This window comes from Cryptomeria japonica, chromosome 9 (assembly GCF_030272615.1).
Source record: "Cryptomeria japonica chromosome 9, Sugi_1.0, whole genome shotgun sequence".
Classification (NCBI taxonomy): domain Eukaryota; kingdom Viridiplantae; phylum Streptophyta; class Pinopsida; order Cupressales; family Cupressaceae; genus Cryptomeria; species Cryptomeria japonica.
In genome coordinates, this window is record NC_081413.1 from 273,597,553 (window position 1) to 273,616,258 (window position 18,706).

Consider the following 18,706-nt stretch of genomic DNA (forward strand, 5'->3'; position numbering starts at 1 on the left):
CCTCCAAAACTTGACAGATAGGCTTGAAATGAAATATTGAAGGTAGCTAGAGAGGAGACACCAAAACCCAAACCCCTAACAAGCAGCAAATCTCACCTAACATATATTGCACGCTTCCCAATGCAAACACAGGCATGGTACAGCCTGAGAGAGAGGGCGAACTTCACTGAAAAATTCAAATCTGCATTAAAACCTCTGAAAATTTGCAAAAAGGATCACCTAGGCCAAAGGAAAACATAGAGAGAATACCTAGAAGCAACAACAACCCTCTCGAAGACTTATGATTGAATTTCACATTCAGCTCCACAATAACCAGCAACCTGGAAGCTCACAAACACCCCAAAATATCAGAAAACTGAAAAAGCCTCACTAAATTCCATCTCAATATAGCTCAATCTATTCCTCTGGATGAGAAATAGTCTCTCCAATCAGCTAGGTGCTATCTCTCAAGCACGAAACTGATACAAGCTAGGAAGCTCTCAACTTCGTGGCACAAGTCTGGCACAAATTCGGCAGCACTTCATTACATAATATTCATGGATGCCCAAAGAGTAGAGCCCTGTATTTATAGAGAAAGATCTCCTCAAATTCAAATTCAACTCCCTCCAAAATGACATGAAATGAAATGTCATTTTGGACACCCAAGATAATATAATTTTTGACTTAATTAAAGTCACATATTCCTCCAAAGGGGACGCCAAAATCAACAATTGTTTACACATTTTAAAGATTATAATCTTTAATGAAATATTTCCAAAATGGGCACCCAACCTTATGACTTAAAAATAATATTTTAACCTCAAATCGCCCCCTTAAGTCATAACCAAAAATACATAAGTCACACGCCTAGGCAAAGGGGACATTAAAATATATTAAAAATACTTTTTCCCATGTACTAAATAACTACCATAGTGAGTTGAAGGCCAAAATTACTAAAAACTGCACTGCTAGAAATAGCCTCTAAACTAGACCACTGAAACTTGCCACACTAGGGACAACTACACAAAGCCGGTGCAATCTTCAATGGGTTGTGCTTATGACCGAGATGTTGGGATACACAGAGGATGGGCTCAAACTAACTTTGCACGGTAAAATGGAAATCATCCATTTACCAAAACTATGAGCGGAGATACACCATCAATTGACACTTATCAAATCCTTCATTCAAATTAACAACAAGGAAAGCAAATCTAAATTAATTTTAACTAAGTGTTGAGGAAATTGAAACCATTCAAATCATTCAAACAATAGGGATTACAAAGCAAGCGCACATGCAATATATTATCTGGAAATGACCCTACGCAACAATACATCAAAAACCTCACACTCTCCAAATGAGAGGAGGCAACCTTATATAGTTTTTCAAAATAAATGAACGGTCGAGATCAAACAATGATCAAGGGCCAAGATTGAAAGATATAAACCCTAATTAGGGTTTCCCAAAACACTATCAGCTTGAATGAATAAGAAAGTGACAAGTGGCATAGCTGCTAATCTCACTGAGGTGAGCGTCCACTTTCCTCTTTCACAGATTCGATGTCCCTGGACACAATAAGCTTGACCTCCTCCATGGTGACACTTGGCAAACTACCAATCTGGAAGTCAATGATGTCCACATCATCGGTACATGTGGCAAGGATGCTTTCCCACTCAACCGCTTGGGCAAGAAGATTTTCATCGATGAAGAGAAAGTTTGCAATCTTCGAGACATCGCCTTTGTCAATCATCCCTGAATCCTTGAAGAAGCTTGACCGAATCCTGGCCCTCAAGTTTTCTGCCTGCAAATGCTTCTCCCTTATACTTTCTTTCTTCCAGACCTTAGATGCTACATGAAATACCTTGCTCAAGATCTCCCTGACACTTTCCTCTGTCTCAAAGCACTTGGTCTCGGATTTCTTCAAAACTTCAATCCGGGTGACCAAGGCATAGTACCATGTGCTGAAGTCGTACCTATCTTCAGCCTGTATGATACCTGCGTCCACTAGGCTTCTTTTCGGCAAGCCTCGGATAACCTTCAGATGCGGGAGTATTTCATCCTGAATTTCCTCCACATCCTCCCAATTAATAGCTAGATCCTGGATATGATTGAACAACGAAGAGGCCGACTCGTGTGCTGACACTAAATTTTCTACCAGTATGTCAGCACACACTGAAGCGTCTGAAATTCACTCCTTGGCTTGTGTGAACAAACCCTTCATGTCCTCATAATCCTTCATCGATTCTTGCTGAAGAGACTGTGGAGGGGTAACCGGGATCTCATGGTTAAGTGGTCTGGTAAGATGGAGAACATACTTTCTCCACTGCTGGTTTTCTTCTTCAACCTTCTTCCTCTTTTCTTTCTCATGGGCCAAACTTGTCTTCAGAGCGTTACAAGAGTCATCGAAATACAGGACCACTTGGTCCTGGGTGGGCTTACCCAGCTCTATGGTGGTAATCTTGTAATCATCTGCGGTAACGTTGTCCCTAGTTTTTCCTTCTTTAGGCACCGCTATCTAGACTATCCTGAATCCTGCACTATCTCGCTGAATCAAAGAAAAAATTTTGGCGGGCTTGGGTGGTTTAGCTATAATTGGCTCATTCACCTTCTCCAGGAATACTGCTGTGAATTCTTCGGAACAGGCCTCCTTGGGGACCTTAGCCTTTATTCTTTCCCTTAGCCAATCCGGGATAGTTGATTGCTCTACAGTATTCTGGTCAAATCCATCATCTGTCCCTCCTGGGTTTGCAGCTATGCCATCTAAGAAGATTACGGGAGATGTAGGTGTTTCAGTTTGCTCTCTGTCCGGACTTTGGACAACTTCCTTCATTACTTCCTCAACCGAAGGAGAAGGCATTCTCTCTTCATCATTATCCATGCAGATGTTCATCTCTTGTTCCTCAACTACATTCTGATCAGGCACGATAGAAGCGGCACTTAGGATGGACTGGCCTTCGCTGGACTCCCTTCTTTCCCCTACAATCTTCTTTCCTGTGACCTTTACATAGCTCCCAACTAACTCCTTCCTCTTCCGAGACGCAACACTTTCTGGATTCCAAGCATTACCTGCGGAAGTACAAGGATTGGAGGGCAAAGAGTCATCCACTCCCATCAATTCGTAGGTCAAGGTCACACCTTTGGACTTTAATTGCTTTGTCCTTTCAGATGTCCACCACCTAGAATACTCAACCACTGTCCTCATGAGGTCGGCTAGATCTGACTTTTATCCCTCCATCCAATCTATCAAAACTAGTGGTTCATTTTCATTTTTTCGAAGCCCGGCTGCTGAAGCTCAAGGCTATCCTCTACTTTGTCAGCTACCCTGAATACCTCTGTTGCTCTTACCATGCTCAAAGGAATTCTCGACCAAAATCTCTTCCTGACTTCGAAACTATCGACTGCGTTAGCCCAATAATCTTCTAGATCAGGCCTGTGCTCAAATGTCCTTCCTTCGACCTTCTTTATTCGGTGGAATGGATTGAAATTCCTTCTTGCCTTGTACTGATAAAAGGGATACCAGGTCAGCTCTTTCTCAGCAATCGCAGCAGCTTGTGACGATGGACATGTCTCCAACCCATTACCAATTGTACGAGAGGAAGTCCCTGCCTTCTTTTGTTTATCCCTTTGAATCACCATATATTCCTCCAATTGCCTTACAACCTCGAGCAACACCACTCGGTTGGTAGGGTAAGCTGGAAGCTTGTATGGAGGCCCAAAGAATCCCTGAATTCTAAGGTAAGTGAACTTTGGATATTGGATATACCAATTCCCGAATCGACTGATGAAGTTCATAGACTCTTGAGAGAGTCTCTGGTGCAGTCCACCTTGTAATGTCTACGTGACGTGCATAAGGAAGGTATCATTCACTCTTTTAAAATGGAATTTTTCTTCCATGTGGAGCTGGGGATAGCAATCATAGACTGGGAACTGGTTTTCTTTGTTCCCTACTTCTCCTCTGCAAGTGAGGCCTCTGTATCTGTAGGTCCTGGCCAAGGAATAAAACAGGTACGAACTCATGAAGAAGGTCCTATTCGCCTCTAGGTTCCTCAGCTGGCTGTCTAGGTTGTCGCTAATCATCCGGGCCCAGTCTATCATTTTTACTCCATTCATTATTTCATTAATGAAATAATACATCCAGGGTTCGAATGGGGCACCTTGAGGATTTCCCATTATTCTGTTGAGTAGAACGATCATGTCCCCAATGTCCTCCTTGAAGTACGCTCTCACCAGGCTCTTCCTTTGAAGTTTGGAGGCGCCCTTCCTTGGCTTGTCCAGCCAGGAATGGTTGACTATGGCATCATATTCCTCCAAGCAGTCCTAATACATGCTATCAGCTTCGTCCTTCGTTACATACACCATGTTGTGATACTCTGGGATCCGGAAGGCCTCTCTGATAGCCTCATCACTAATGTTTGCCAACACACTTCCATCAGGTGCAACAATATCTTTACTGGTGGGGTTGTAATGTTTAGCGCATTCAACTACTAACTCATTGCATTGCATGGTGGGGAGGAAGCCAGCAGCATGCACGATGCCACTCTTCATCATCTTTCGCGCAATGGTGGTAGACACAAGGTTGTCCAGACCAAACATTCGCTTCTTAAATTCCCTCAGATTGATGTGTCCGAGGTTGGTGTCGCTAACATTTTTCCATTTTGAAGTCATCCTTGATTCCAGAGGGGCGTCTTTATCCACTTGGAATTTCATCGTGCCTAGGATCTGCAAACAGACAATGAAGCTGGAAGTTAGAAATTAATTCATAAATTGACAAAGGGGACTGCGAAATGGCTAAGTGTTTGAAAATTCCATTTTATTCTCATACTTAGCCATAAAAACTGAAATTTCATTTGAAAAACCCTTCAATCTCAAGGATGGTTGTGATCGTAAATTAACACCAAGTGTTATAACTTCAAAAACTTCCTTATACTTAGTCAAAAAAATGATTTTCCTCCCAAAAATTCGAATAAATCTACTAAGTATCATTCCTCAAACTCTGAAAAATACTCAGAAAATATATAAATCTGCACCATGAATTCAATTTCACCTTCGAATAGATGGAAGTAAGGCTGGAAATTTCTCAAAAATACTCAGAAAATTCAAGAAGAATTCAACAATTCTTGCTTATACTGGTTGTCTTTTCTTAAAAATCTGTGAAACTTCTGCCAAAAAAGCTTGCCAAACAGTAAGCAATGTCGAAATTCCTTCAGATGAACTCCAATCTGAAATACCTTACTATGCTCTCCTTAATAACTTCGAACTTCATAGTGTAGAAATGAAGTTACAGCGAAGTATTTGTAAATAAAGTTGAATCTTCAATTAGAAACACTTAAAATCGTCCAACTCATGTTTCCAATTTTAACTCCACTCTTTAAGAAAGTGTTGTCACCTCTCTAAGTTCGAAAAAAAATATCTTCCAAAAGTTTCTGATTTGGCTACAAGTTCGAAATCCTTGGCAATCTTCCAATATTCCTTTTGAAAACTTTCCATTTTGGATTTTAAGTTTGAATTGCTTCTCAAGTCTGCAAGATTCCTTTATTCAAAAAACTTTCTAATTCAGTTTGCAATTCGAACTCTTTCAAGGATTTGGTGACACCACTTGCATTTTTACCTATTAACTTTGTTTGACTTTCTCCTTGGCATAGGGCGGAGTTTTGATGGCTCCCTTCATCTTCCTTATCAAACCTGGGTGGACTTTTATTACCTCTTCAAGGCATGGCGGAGTTTTGATGACCTTACTACCTTCAAGGCAGACTTTTGGAAGATCTTCAACGGAAGATCTTCAACCAGCATGGCGGACTTTGGAGGATGCCATGACTATCTTCATCATCAAGTTTTGGGCAGAGTTTGAGAGGACTTCTCCAAGGCGGACTTTGAAGGCTCCTTCTACATGGCGGACTTTTGAAGGCTCTCCATCATCTCCTTGGATATGGCGGACTTTGGAAGTATGACTACCAAGGCGGAGTTTTGAAGGTCCTCCCTTGGGCGGACTTTGGTGTTACCTCCACCAAGGCGGACTTTGAAGGCTTGGCAACTTGCTTGGAGGGCGGAGTTTTGGGAAGACTTCTACCAAGCATGGCGGAGTTTATGGAACACCTCTTACATGGCGGACTTCTATGACATAGTTACCAAGGGCGGAGTTTGAAGGCATCTCCTTCAACATGTATGGCGGGGTTTATGGAGGGTCTTCAAGGCGGAGTTTTAGAGGTGGCACCAAGGAGGGCGGAGTTTTGAGCTCCCTCTTCTTAGTCTCCTTAACATATGGCGGACTCTTGAAGGCTCTCCCTTGGGTGGACTTTGATGATGACTCAAACAAGGCGGAGTTTCAACTTCCTTCTCCAAGGGCGGAGTTTAGTGTTACCTCCACCGAGGCAGACTTTGATGGATCACCATGCATGGCAAACTTTCGCTTCCCTTTCATCATGGCGGACCTTGATGGCTATCTCCACATGGCAAACTTTCGCTTCGGCGAACTTTCTGCACACCTGTCATGACACTCAAACTTATCCATTAGCCATACTTAGAAAAAATTTGGAAAATTTCAAAATTTCACATTTTAACCAAATTTAACCAGATTAACTTGAAATTTGAATTCCATACTTACGCAAACCATCTGAAGCAGCACGACCCCTAAAATGTAGGGAACTGGCTTTTTAGGTCAAAACTTAGAAATTTAGGTCTTGGTCGAAGCAGGTGAGTGGGATTAGTGCAAACCCTAGATTCCCATTCTGAAAAAGCAAAAGTAGACATCCCTAAAAAATAGGGAAAACTTTCTAAAAATAGCCATATTGGGGATCGGGCTAAAAACGCCAAAAACGAAACTTCCTAAAAATAGGAAAAAGCAAAAAAGCAAACTTTCTAAAAATAGAAAGTCGTTCAAATTCGTCCAAATCAATTGCGATCTTCGTCCTTTGGCCTTTCAATCACTTGGTTTGCAAAAACTAACTTTCAATCCTTAAGGCTTGAACTACTCAAAACTAGGCAAGGCTTGGTAAAACTGAAGCGGAAGGCCATAGGACACTAACAAAAACCCTAGAAAGCAGGAAAAGAGAGAATCCCTATTTGCAATGGGGCGATGTGTGAAAAGGTCACAACACAACCTAAGTTAACAAATAAGAATAAACTCTAGATTAAAACATTTGCTCATATCTAATAAACCCAATTTGTAAATACCGATTTGAATTCATTAATACCTAGCTTCAAATCATGATACAAATAAAAATAAATTATACAACCTTTCTTACATTAACATGACTACAAAATATTACAAATGTTATTACAATAGTTTAATAGACTGTGGATTCTACACCAACATTCACAACCCTCTCTAAATCAGTTAAGCTTGACTAAGCTAATAGCCACCACCATGAAAGCTTCAATATGACCTTTGGGTGAAATCTCTCCTTTGGCCAAGAGGAGTTTCATCCTTTAGAAAATGATCTATAGGGTTTTCATTCTTTGATCTCCAACAAATCCGCAGACTTTTGTCCTCATAATGGTTTTCTACTTAGATTTTTTGAAAATTTATCATAACTATCCCTCTATTCAAAATCTCAATCCTTAATACCTTTAGAAGGAATATTGAAATCTGCATTGAATTCCAACATCTCATGTTAGGTAAACAATAGAGAACACCCACACCTAACGAGGATTGTTTTACCCTTTAATCATACTTGAAATTGCATCATGTGTGCTTGGATGTACCTGAGAAGCATGGGGGAATGTTTTTTGTGATCTACAAATGTCCTCTACAATACCAACAAGAGGCCCCATGGGGTTTGAACTCTAACCACAAAATTAATGGCAACAAAGGTTGCCTTCTTTGTTTGCATCACTAGAGCTACACACGGATCTACACTCTAAAGATTAAATAATGTTTTCTTGGAAGGAGATAATCCTTTCTAGAAGTTGAAACATCAAATCTAATCACTAATGGTGCTTTGAGATAAGTTGAGAGGTAGGTGTGGTGAATAGTGCAAAATAGGCAAGAGTATGGAAATTCATGACTCTTATCACTGGTCAAAGATTAGAGCTTGAGTAGGAAGCACGATGGTGAGGACAAGTTCCAAACTATTAAAAGGCATGGAAAAGAGAAACATTCAAAGGAAAGGGATGACGAGATTGACAACTTAGATAGCTTGACAAAAGAAGGGAGTGGAGGCGGGGGATGGAAGCGAGGCATGCCTAGATGGATAAGTCCAACACTTCAACAAGCATAAAGAAAACAAAGTTGGGTGGAAAGGCATGCTGGGATGGTGAAGTTTGAAAGTTCGGCGAGAAGGAAAGGTCAGACTTGGACGGGACGGCATACCTAAATGAGGAACTATGAACCTCCAATGACTGAAAAATGCTTAGAAGGTTGGGCATGCCTCCATGCTTAGAGACTTTGAGGACCTTAGACCAACATAGGGGGAAAGAATAAGAATAACTCATACAAAATTGGACCAAGAGAGATGTGGAAATAGGGGATAAGCATTTTGGTCCATAACTCAAGTTATTACAAAAAAGGGACTGTTAATTGAATACTTTATCTTAATTTTCTTCATCCTAGTCTATCGATCGTCTACAATAGGAGTTAAAATCTCTGACAACAAATTCCTTACACATTAGTACATGTTTCTCCTTGTAACCCTAAATTTGACTATTGACCTTCAATAGATTGCTACAAAGCTTGTTCTTGTGTTGCTGTATTAGGCCCTCTCCACCTAGTTGTTTGGGATTTCTATCTTCTAATACATAATGCAATTAGAAATATTTCACCTATCCCCCCAAATTTCTTAGTGGGCTTTGCCAAAATTTATTTGTACCTATCCAACCCCTAAAATTGTTACATTTGTTTCCTCCTCTCACTAAAATATTTTTTTCTTTTGCTTTCTCAATCTTACCTTTGTGTTCTAGGTTTTCTTGAATTTGATGACTGGTAATATCTTGTAATTACTCTCACATGGCTTGGTCACCAACTACTTGACCTATTGAGAACATTTTTTATTTTTATAAAATCATTACATTTGATTGTCTTAACCATATCCTTAAGTGATTCATTTCTCTCCAAAGTTTGTTGAGAGGTCTAATACAAGGCATTCTAGAATGCAATCACTCAATGTAATTGCATCACCATAGATAAATTAGAAGGTGCATGCCAATATTATTTAGAAGATTCACCATATTCATATATGGGTCTAGTATCAATTATTCTCTTCTACCTATGAGAATATGTTTGAAAGGAACCTAAAACACTAATCACCTATTTACCCTAGAATTGTCTAGTGACCAAGGATCTTGGTCAAAACTCCCCTGTGAAGCACCTTGTCTATTTGTTTTCTCAATCCTACTAACCTTTGTGGTGCTGTCTTATTCGTTCTTCTTTGCTTCTACACCTTTTCTAGATTCTTTGCCTTGCATAGCACATTCCCCTACATTTGTCTGCTATTGGTTTACTTCCTCAGTTTTTTTGTCTTAGGGTGAAACAGGTCAATGGTAAAGCCAACAAATAATGGCCAAAGACATAGAAGACCACAATCATCATCCTAGTCTCAAACCAATGCGGTCACTACAATCTCTCACAATATTTCTTTTTACTTTGCATTCATTCTCTAGGCTTCTTCTACCCAAAATTCTTAGGGGATTCTATCATTCTTCATCTTTTTCTTCCTCTAAGTTTACAAGGAATGTCAATGCACCATTTTGGTTCCTACATGTGTCTTAGATATGGCCTATGCCACATTGTATCCTTGCTGTTTTCTAACTGTAGCATCTAGTATGTTGTTTGCCATCACAGATATTTTTGCCAAGCTTTCTTTCATCCCCTTGAATACTTGTAATTTGCATATTGCCTTCCACACATACCATGCTTTTCCTTCTTCATTTGGGTCCATACCTCCCATATCTTCAAGTATATGTTGCCCCACTTTGGCTTTGTGCGTCCCACATTTAAGAAATCAAACTTTTTGAAAGATTTAGCAATTTTGAGTTTATTGGAACCTTGTCCCACTCTTCTGCTTCTTCCTCTTGCCTTTCTACAAATTATTTATTTTTCTTTCTGCAATTGGATTTTGGGAGGCAATACTTGTAATGTAATCTTTGGCTTCTTGTAACTTTTGGGCTTGGGCCCTTCTAGTTCTTGCATATCACCATTTTTTCTCTTTTGGTACTGCTTCAGGTCCAACAACTCAAAATGGTCATACAAAAGTGTACTTTTGTCCTTGCTTCCTTGCCAATTTCCTTAAGAACAAATCTTTAACCACAAAAAATGAATTTTTTTGTAATGGAATAATCACTTGTTGGTTGGTTTTCATCATTGTGTTATCCTGAAAATAAATATAACTAAATGATACTGCATGAGCCAAATTTCTCATAAAAACTAGGGGCACTCTAGGGTTGGCTTTAATTATATCTTTAATTTGTAGAATAAATTCTCCCAACTTGTATTCTTAATCTAGTCTATCCATTCCCCTTTGGTATACCCACGTCTAAATGTTACATGGGGCCACTAGGAAAAACTCACTACTCTCTTTCTAGAGTTGTCCATTGCATAAATAACAAAAGAATGATGCGAAACTACTGCTAGAATGTTTTATATGGAAGCATACTTTACCAAAAAAGGAAAAACTATGAAAGAAATCATAATTTAGGCTTTAAAGTTTTTATCAATAAACATGCATATGTCAAAGGAATTTCAATCTTACTATTATAAAATTCATGGCTCATACAATTAATGCTAAATAAAAAAGACGAGCAGACAGTTTTTTGAAATATTTCATTACAAACACAAGAATAGTGGTTTACAGTTTACCGTACACATTATCTTGCAGTTTTTCTTAGAAAGAAGAGGAAATTGGTAAAGGTCTTATCATACAGTTTAAGCAGTCTACAAGATGTCTGTCTCACAAAGACTGAGACTGTGAACAATAGCATAAACAAATGGAAAATGGCATGTGGATAAAAATGAGTGAGATAGAGGACAACAGTATCTATATTTTGTAAGAAACAATGAAGATATTAGAGGCAATACTCAACTAGAGAACTGCAGATGACATTAAGGCTTATAGTTTACCTGAACAGGAAAGTGTTTGATCCACGGGAATAATAATAGATATCTCAGATGCTCAATGCCTCAAAATATGCATAGTCCTCGGTGTCAATTAAGAGTAGAATGGATGGATGAAATCATACTTTTGAAAGAAAGTCCATTCAAGAGCAGCCAATGAAACTCAAAAGATGCAGTTTGACCATATATGGTCACTAAATGTAAAATTTAAGTCATTTTCCTACAATCATGTTTCCATTTACTAATATTATAAGTGACAACAGTAGGCAACAGTTGTGGACTAAAATGTTTGGATAGCTATATACTTCGAGAATGAAAATAAATTATCAGCTCCTGCTCAGAACATACGTAAAAACCAAATATGCACAAAACCAGCTAGTATTTTACAGCAGTCAATTTTTTCAGTAACTGGCTTACATCTACCTTGATAAATTAAAATTTGCGTATATATCAAACCAAAGATTAAAAATGGCAAAGGAATTGGAGTACAAAATTTGCATACTTTGAGGAGTTGCCCTGGAGCAGACATCCAGTGATTGTATTGTTGTTCGGGAAAATCCAATATGTAAAGGAAAGCCAATAACATAGAGATGTTTGGGTCGTCTAGCTATCACTTGAGTCACAGGTGTCAAATGGGATTGACATCTGAAAACCAAACCTTCTTTGCTTTTGGATAGGCTTATCTCAATGGAGCTTCCCAGAAAACATGCTCCTAATCCACATCCCCAAAAACAACAAAGAATGGTATGAAGACGTCAGTTTTCTTTTGTGGTGAATAGGGTGCATTTTTACTAGATAACATGCATTTTAGATTTTCCTGGTCAAGAGATTGCAATACAAAGACAACTAACCTTCACCACTGACCACAAGACAAACAAAAATGTACAATACTTTCAAAATTAATGCCATATTTATAACAAATTTTTGCTGACTTCCATGTATAACATAGAAGAAATAGTATAGGGAATTTTTTATTGCAACATGTTCTGTTAGAAGAATTCTATCTTTTTCTGTATAGCAGTTCATCCCAAATTAGGGAAAGATAAGCCCACTCAACAGCTTTACATCAAAGAATCAATCTAAATGTACAGTGTGTTTGCTGCTCTCGAAAAACTATGCATTCTCTCAAGATACATTCTGGAAGCAATGGATTTGAGCTTAATATGCTTATCTGCAGATCAAGATTGTCTCAATATTATTAATCAAGTAAGATTTTAATTACCTTTATATATGCAGCTCTTGATAATCCAGGTCAGCTGATCCACCCTCAATAACATATTTACCCAACTGTACACTATAATAAAATTTCTTGGATACTTCCAAGGGAGCCACAACCTGGCAGATTGAGGAGATAAATGTAATTAAGGTAACAACCGTACAACAGTATATCTTGTTGAGCCACAATTACCACATGTTCTCAAGTTCTTCCAGAAAAGAATTAGATTTTTATAAGGTGGGAAGAGACTATCTTATACAAGTTTATAATGCTTATTGGAACAAAAACAATGTTCCATGGCCGTTGGGGATGGGGAGACGGGGGGACGCGGTGATGGCCTTTGGGGATAGGGGGGCAAAGGGCCTAAGTTTGGGGGACAGGTTTCAGGGATGGGGGGACGTGGGCCTTTGGGGAGGGAGATGCATCCCTGTGGAACACTGAACACAAAACTTGATATGGAAGGCAAGTTCAAACAAAAATGAACAATTCCAAGACATATGAAACATAGCAAAGGGAAGTGGAGCAACAGGTTAGCTCTTCTGAGGCTACAGGAGGATCAGACAAGGGCCTCTGCCTTCAAAACAAACTATGACATTGACAAGTATTATTACTTTGGGCACCTAAATAGAAAAACCTATATTTAATATTTAATTGTGGCTGAAAATACTTTTCCAGATTTAATTATTTGCATCATAGTTCATGAAACACAACCATTTTTGACAGGATGTCAAGGGTAAGGAGGTTGCTCTAGCAAGAAAACAAAAGTGAGGACAACGACAGAGAAAAACTTTGCATTCATTGCCTTTATTAAGGATGAACTGTCTCTGATAAGAGTACTTGAGAGGGAGAACAATTGACATAAGTTATTGACTAACTTTGAGAGATATGCAAAAGATTTTATTTTAGGATTTAGTGAGAAAGAATGTTGGTGAAGCTTTGGATTTAGTTGCAAGATGGAGAGGTATAGTTGTGATTACTATCCATGAGAATTTATCATAGATGCGAAAGAGAGTAAAAATCAAAAAGTTTGGATTGGGCAGTAGTACTTGATGAGCTAAGAGATACAAAACTTTGATTATAAAGTTGGGCTGATCTCCTTGAGTGAGCTCAAGTACTTGAGAGGGAGTACAATTGACATAAGTTATTGACTAACTTTGAGAGATATGCAAAAGATTTTAATTTAGGATTTAGTGAGAAAGAATGTTGGTGAAGCTTTGGATTTAGTTGCAAGATGGAGAGGTATAGTTGTGATTACTATCCATGAGAATTTATCATAGATGCGAAAGAGAGTAAGAATCAAAAAGTTTGGATTGGGCAGTAGTACTTGATGAGCTAAGAGATACAAAACTTTGATTATAAAGTTGGGCTGATCTCCTCGAGTGAGCTCAAGTTCTCCTTGTGGGCACAATGATTCGGAGAAGATCACCATGTTGTTATGAAAGCTCCTGTGGCACCATGCTGACTGTAAACTTAGTGTAGAAGAACAATTAAAGACCAAGGTGATGAGCTTGGTAATTAAATGATGTATAATGACCTTCCAGCTGTGAATATCTTTGGTTGGAAAAATACTAGACTATTGAAATATACATTTCAGATATCAGGTTTGTCCTGAATTGTCCCATTTCTAGAAATTGCACTAAATCAAGAATTACAAGACAGAACAAGATCATATTGTAATGTGCAGAATAAGCAGAAATGGTATGGGCATTACTTTAAATAGAATAAAATTGAGTTTTATTTTTCCATTATGAATGTTTGAAAAAGTATTGGCATGTTGCAGTCAACTGCCTTTGGATGCTACAGTTACCGCATATTTTAATATATTAGTGAGACCATGTGCACATCCATGTGGGGTTACTGAGGTACAGTGATCCTCCTTTTCTTCTTCCAGACATGGTAGATTACTAGATCCAATGTTCCCAGGTCTAGAGAGTCAGCAGCTCCCGCCTCACCTGCATTCCAAGAAAGTAGGATAGACATATATTACTGCCTTCCTTTCTACTATTGGAGGCTTGTTTATCTTGGATGTTTGAGGAATTTTCATAAGACATTACTTGCACCCCCTAGGAGGTCACCTAACCAAAGACCCACTTGGTCCCTGCCACTTGGCATTCTCACATGGATATTATCAGATCTTATAACAGTGATTGATAGTAAAGAGGTTGGTCCTTCATTACATAGTTTAGGTTAGGGATAGCTATGCCTCCATCAGCACTACCATATTTGACAATGGCTCTTATTTTCTCATGGTTATTTGTAGTGTTGAAAATACATGGCATTACCATTTTGACATGTTTAGAGTTTATTTACCTTGGATTCACTGCCCATTGTTAGATAGACTTATTTATTCTTGTGCTTTTAGTTTAATTTCAAATCTACAGACTTATTTGGTTGTTTGAAGATGTTAATATAATTTCTTTTTTTCTCTTCTATGTATTGCCTATAATTGATTTTCAATAGTCCTATAGTTTTCTTTCCTCCATTTCCAAACAAAATGTGGACTAGCTTACTATGTCAATTAGATAGTCACACGGGCTTTTTGTCAATTCTTAAATGTTGTCAATATATCTGTAGTTGTACATCTTTATTATCTACAAGTTTCCTTTATCTAGAACTAGAAGCACACTTTCTCTAGAAGCTTCCATTTGTCTTTTTTCTCTTTGAAGCTTCTCTTTGTCTTGAAGCATTTTTGTATATCATTGTACTAAATAAACACCTAAAAGGATAAAGCGCACAGTATATGTGCTGTTGCAGTTAACACCTTTATGTTCTTACTCACAAATGTGCTCATATCAAAGTATATGTCATACAAAATTCTGTGTTCCAGCTCAAATCAAATTAGATCTCATACAAAATTCAGTGTTCCAGCCTTTAAAGATTTTTTTTTTGTTCTCAAAATTTAATTCTCTTCTACATCTAACCTGAAACTGAATTTGTATTAGTGCTTCAGTTTTATTTTCTCCATTTCAAAGCAACTAGATTGTTGGCGGCAATACTGTACACGGAAATAAAACTAGTTAATTAAGTTGTAATTGTGTTGGTTAGTTGGCAGCCGAGGGGTGGCAGTTGTGGTGCGACGGTTGGCGCTCACACCCCCTCAGCATCTTTATATACTTCGGAATGTAACTTGTAAAGGGAACAATTATGAATGGAATAACATCTCTTATACTTGTTTGACATCTATGGCGTTATTCGGCAGTACGTGCTTTATGTTTTAAGCTATTCACCCAAGAGGGCAAACATTTGGCGTCGTTGCCTAGACGTACTCGGGAACGGAAGATGCAGATGGCGCACGGACACGATGGGCCTACCCGTTGGTGAGGTAAACCCAGAGGCCGACGACGTGCGAACAGAACTTTACACAGGGGAAGACAACGCAACGAGAGAATTTTCAATTCTGCTCTAGGTAGCCATCTAGACCTACGTCCAACGAGAGGCGACGGAGGCGGAAATCCCATTAAGTGCCATGTGGACAACATTGGAGGTGAGCCCGACAGTAAACCGGTTGATGAACCATCTTCCCCGGTTGCTTGCACAGGCATCGCTGGCACAACAAGCTCGCCTGGAGGAGATTGCCCAGGAAGAGCGACGCCTGTTGTTTGAAAATTTGTACACTTGGGGAAATATACAAAATTGTGGTTTCAACCACAGCACACAAGTAAAAAATCTCCTAATTAAGGGAAGGCTCCCCCTATTTAACTACAACTTGGAAAATAAAATGGGATGGGACAGCAATCTTTCTTCTTTTTTTCAAGAAAGACAATATCCTTTTCTCTTCACAGAAAAGGATAGCGATTGAATAACAGTAATAACCACTTTCAAGTGAAATAAGAGAAAGGAAATGAAGTTTCCTGAAAGCGCAAAGACTTCTGTCACTTCCTTCGGGACGGGACGACAATATCAAGCTCAAAGACTTGACTATTGGAAGTCCTATCTACCCTTTGCTATACTAAATTTTTACAACGAATAAAAGATAACAGCTCAAAGACTGGAATAATCTATTCTTTCAACACAAAGACAAGAACTAATGCAAGCTCAAAGACTTGCTGCTATTTCTTATCAAACAGTAATTTTCCTCAAGAATAGACGCAAGCTCAAAGACTTGCTGCTCCTTCTAGAGATTTTCCTATTTTAATTAATCTTCTCTACTTGCAGCTCAAAGACTTCAAATCAGATTGGACTAAGCTCCTTTAGAAACACTTTGCATAGAATAAATAAAAAGAATTAAACTCAAACTTGTAGCTCAAAGACTCAAAACTTGAGTAATCCTTCTTTATTATTCTTCAAAACCTTAGATTCACATACATAAGCTCAAAGACTTCTTGCTGTAAATTTGGCAGAGTTTTTGTTTGCTTTTCAAAAGATAAAGATTACAAAGGACCCTCTCTTCTATTTATAGGAGAGGAGCCTTGAGAAAAAGGTGGGAGGATCTTAACTAACTTGAGAAATTCCCTCAACCACCAAGACCTATTCAACAACTAATTATGACTTCATTAACTAACTAAGACTTATTCCAACTACAATCCTAATTGGACACAACTTGTAGTTGCCTTACAAGTAATTACAAAAATGCAAGTGATGACAACTTGCAATTACAAAAATGCTTTTTACTAGTAAACTTGCCGAAAGGGAAACTACAATTCTGAAATTACAATTTTAAAATTTTACAACAAGTGTTAAAGACACTTAAGTTGCAACTCTTGAAGATATGAACAATTCGAACTTCTGAATAACTTTCTGCAATTCATCAGGATCTGGTTCATGAGTGTTCATAGCCACCACCCTAGTCTTTACGATGACATCATGGCATTGGCATAGCGTGGAATTGCCCTTTTCCAATGCTGACCGGATTTCCTGCAACTCAGTTTGATACTTAATCAATATTTGAATGGAAGCGACTGAGAATTGCTCACTTCTCCATTCATCATGAATCTTGAGTTGCAGATCTGCAAGAACTTCTTCCTCGGGCAGCAGCTCATCATTCTGATTTAAAATGTCGCAGGATGCCTTTTTACAATGGGAGGTAACATCTTGAAAGACTGCTTCACGCAACTTTAAGGTTTCATCAATTTCTTCAATGAGTGATTTGAGAACAAGAGATTTGTTCTCCAGAAGTTCCTCATATTCAATGTACATGACTCTGGAAGGAATTACGTCATGCACCTGAAGAACGCCCAACTGATGTTGAGGCATCTTTCGCCAAGAAACTAAATTTCTCTCAACCTTCTCCAAATTTAGTTTGAAAGCACCCAAGATTTGATTCAACTTATCTTCAATGATCTCCAATTTAACCATTGTTTCAAATACCTGTCTTATGACTTGTGAACATAAGTCATGTAGTTGATCAACCCAAGTGTCTAAGGATTGAACCTTTTGGGCGGCTCTCTCGATACCTTGGATTGGTTCACTGACCCTGGAGGAAATAGGTACTTGGCCTTCTCCACTTGAAGGTTGAGTAATACTTTGGATGGCTGCCATGAGTCTTTGATTCTCTACTTCCAGTTGATCTTTCTTGGCCAACACCTCATCATACCGTTGTACCAATGTAGCCACTGTTTGTTGAGCATCATGCTTGACAACCTCATGAGTTTGCTTACCCAGTTGAACTTTGGTGATCCGATAATCAATTGCTTGCATTTCTTCAACTGGTTTATCTAATATTGGTTCAGCAATTTCTGCCACTCTCATCCGATTTTCATCAATGGTCACCCTTGAAACTGTCTTTGCCCTCTTAACAGCTTTAGGTTTTGATTGTTTCAACTATTGGTAGTCAAAGGGATCAGGTGAGATCACCTGCTTCTTCCTCTTTGCAGTAGAGGAACTGAGCCATGGAGGTAAAGCCATTAACTCTAATTCTGGGATAGAGGGAGAAGCAGTTTCTGTTTGAATAACTGTGGTGACCTTGGGAGAAGTGTCCGTCTAGATAGCCACCATAGTCTACTGAGTGACAACAGGATGTGATGAAGATGTCATGAACTCATCAAAACAAGTCATAGAAGTATCAATATCAGACATAGTTACATATGAAGGATCATCTGAAAAGATATTCAACAAATTTTCTTGAGAATGACCTTGAGATGGTTCTGCTGCTGAAAGTGGAAGGACGTTCTGCGGAGATTCTGAAACTGAAGGGGCAGATTGAGAGCTCACATCTATCACAGGAGGAAACATGGGTACCTCAATAGGAAGTGAAGAAAGAGAATTATGTGGGGACTCTGTAGAAAGCGACTGAGGAGCATTATCACATTGAGTTTCTTCCTCTGAAGCTTCGGGATCAATCACATGAATTTCCAACTATGGCTTCTCCTTGCCTTGAACTGTTATTTCCTGTGGAGGAAGCACCATTGCACGGCTAACTCGCAATTTAATCCTCGTACTAGAAGAGGATGCACCTTCTTTGTTGTCTAGTTGAATTTCAAACTTCCGCCCAAGAGGACCTGTAGAATCATCTTCTTTCCCAACCTTAATC

At 38.8% G+C, this 18,706-nt stretch overlaps 1 protein-coding gene across 2 annotated transcripts in view; it reads right to left on the reverse strand.

Annotated features, from left to right (window-relative positions):
* LOC131033018 (uncharacterized) overlaps window positions 1-18,706 on the reverse strand; it is a 127,690-nt gene that overhangs the window by 79,095 nt on the left and 29,889 nt on the right. Inside the window, exon 2 of one of the 2 annotated variants that reach the window (XM_057964123.2) lies at window positions 11,524-11,733. The exons of the other annotated variant lie outside the window; for it this stretch is intronic. Coding sequence (XP_057820106.2) covers window positions 11,524-11,733 — 210 coding nt within the window. The remainder of the gene's footprint in view (window positions 1-11,523; window positions 11,734-18,706) is intronic. 2 annotated transcript variants of the gene reach the window in all.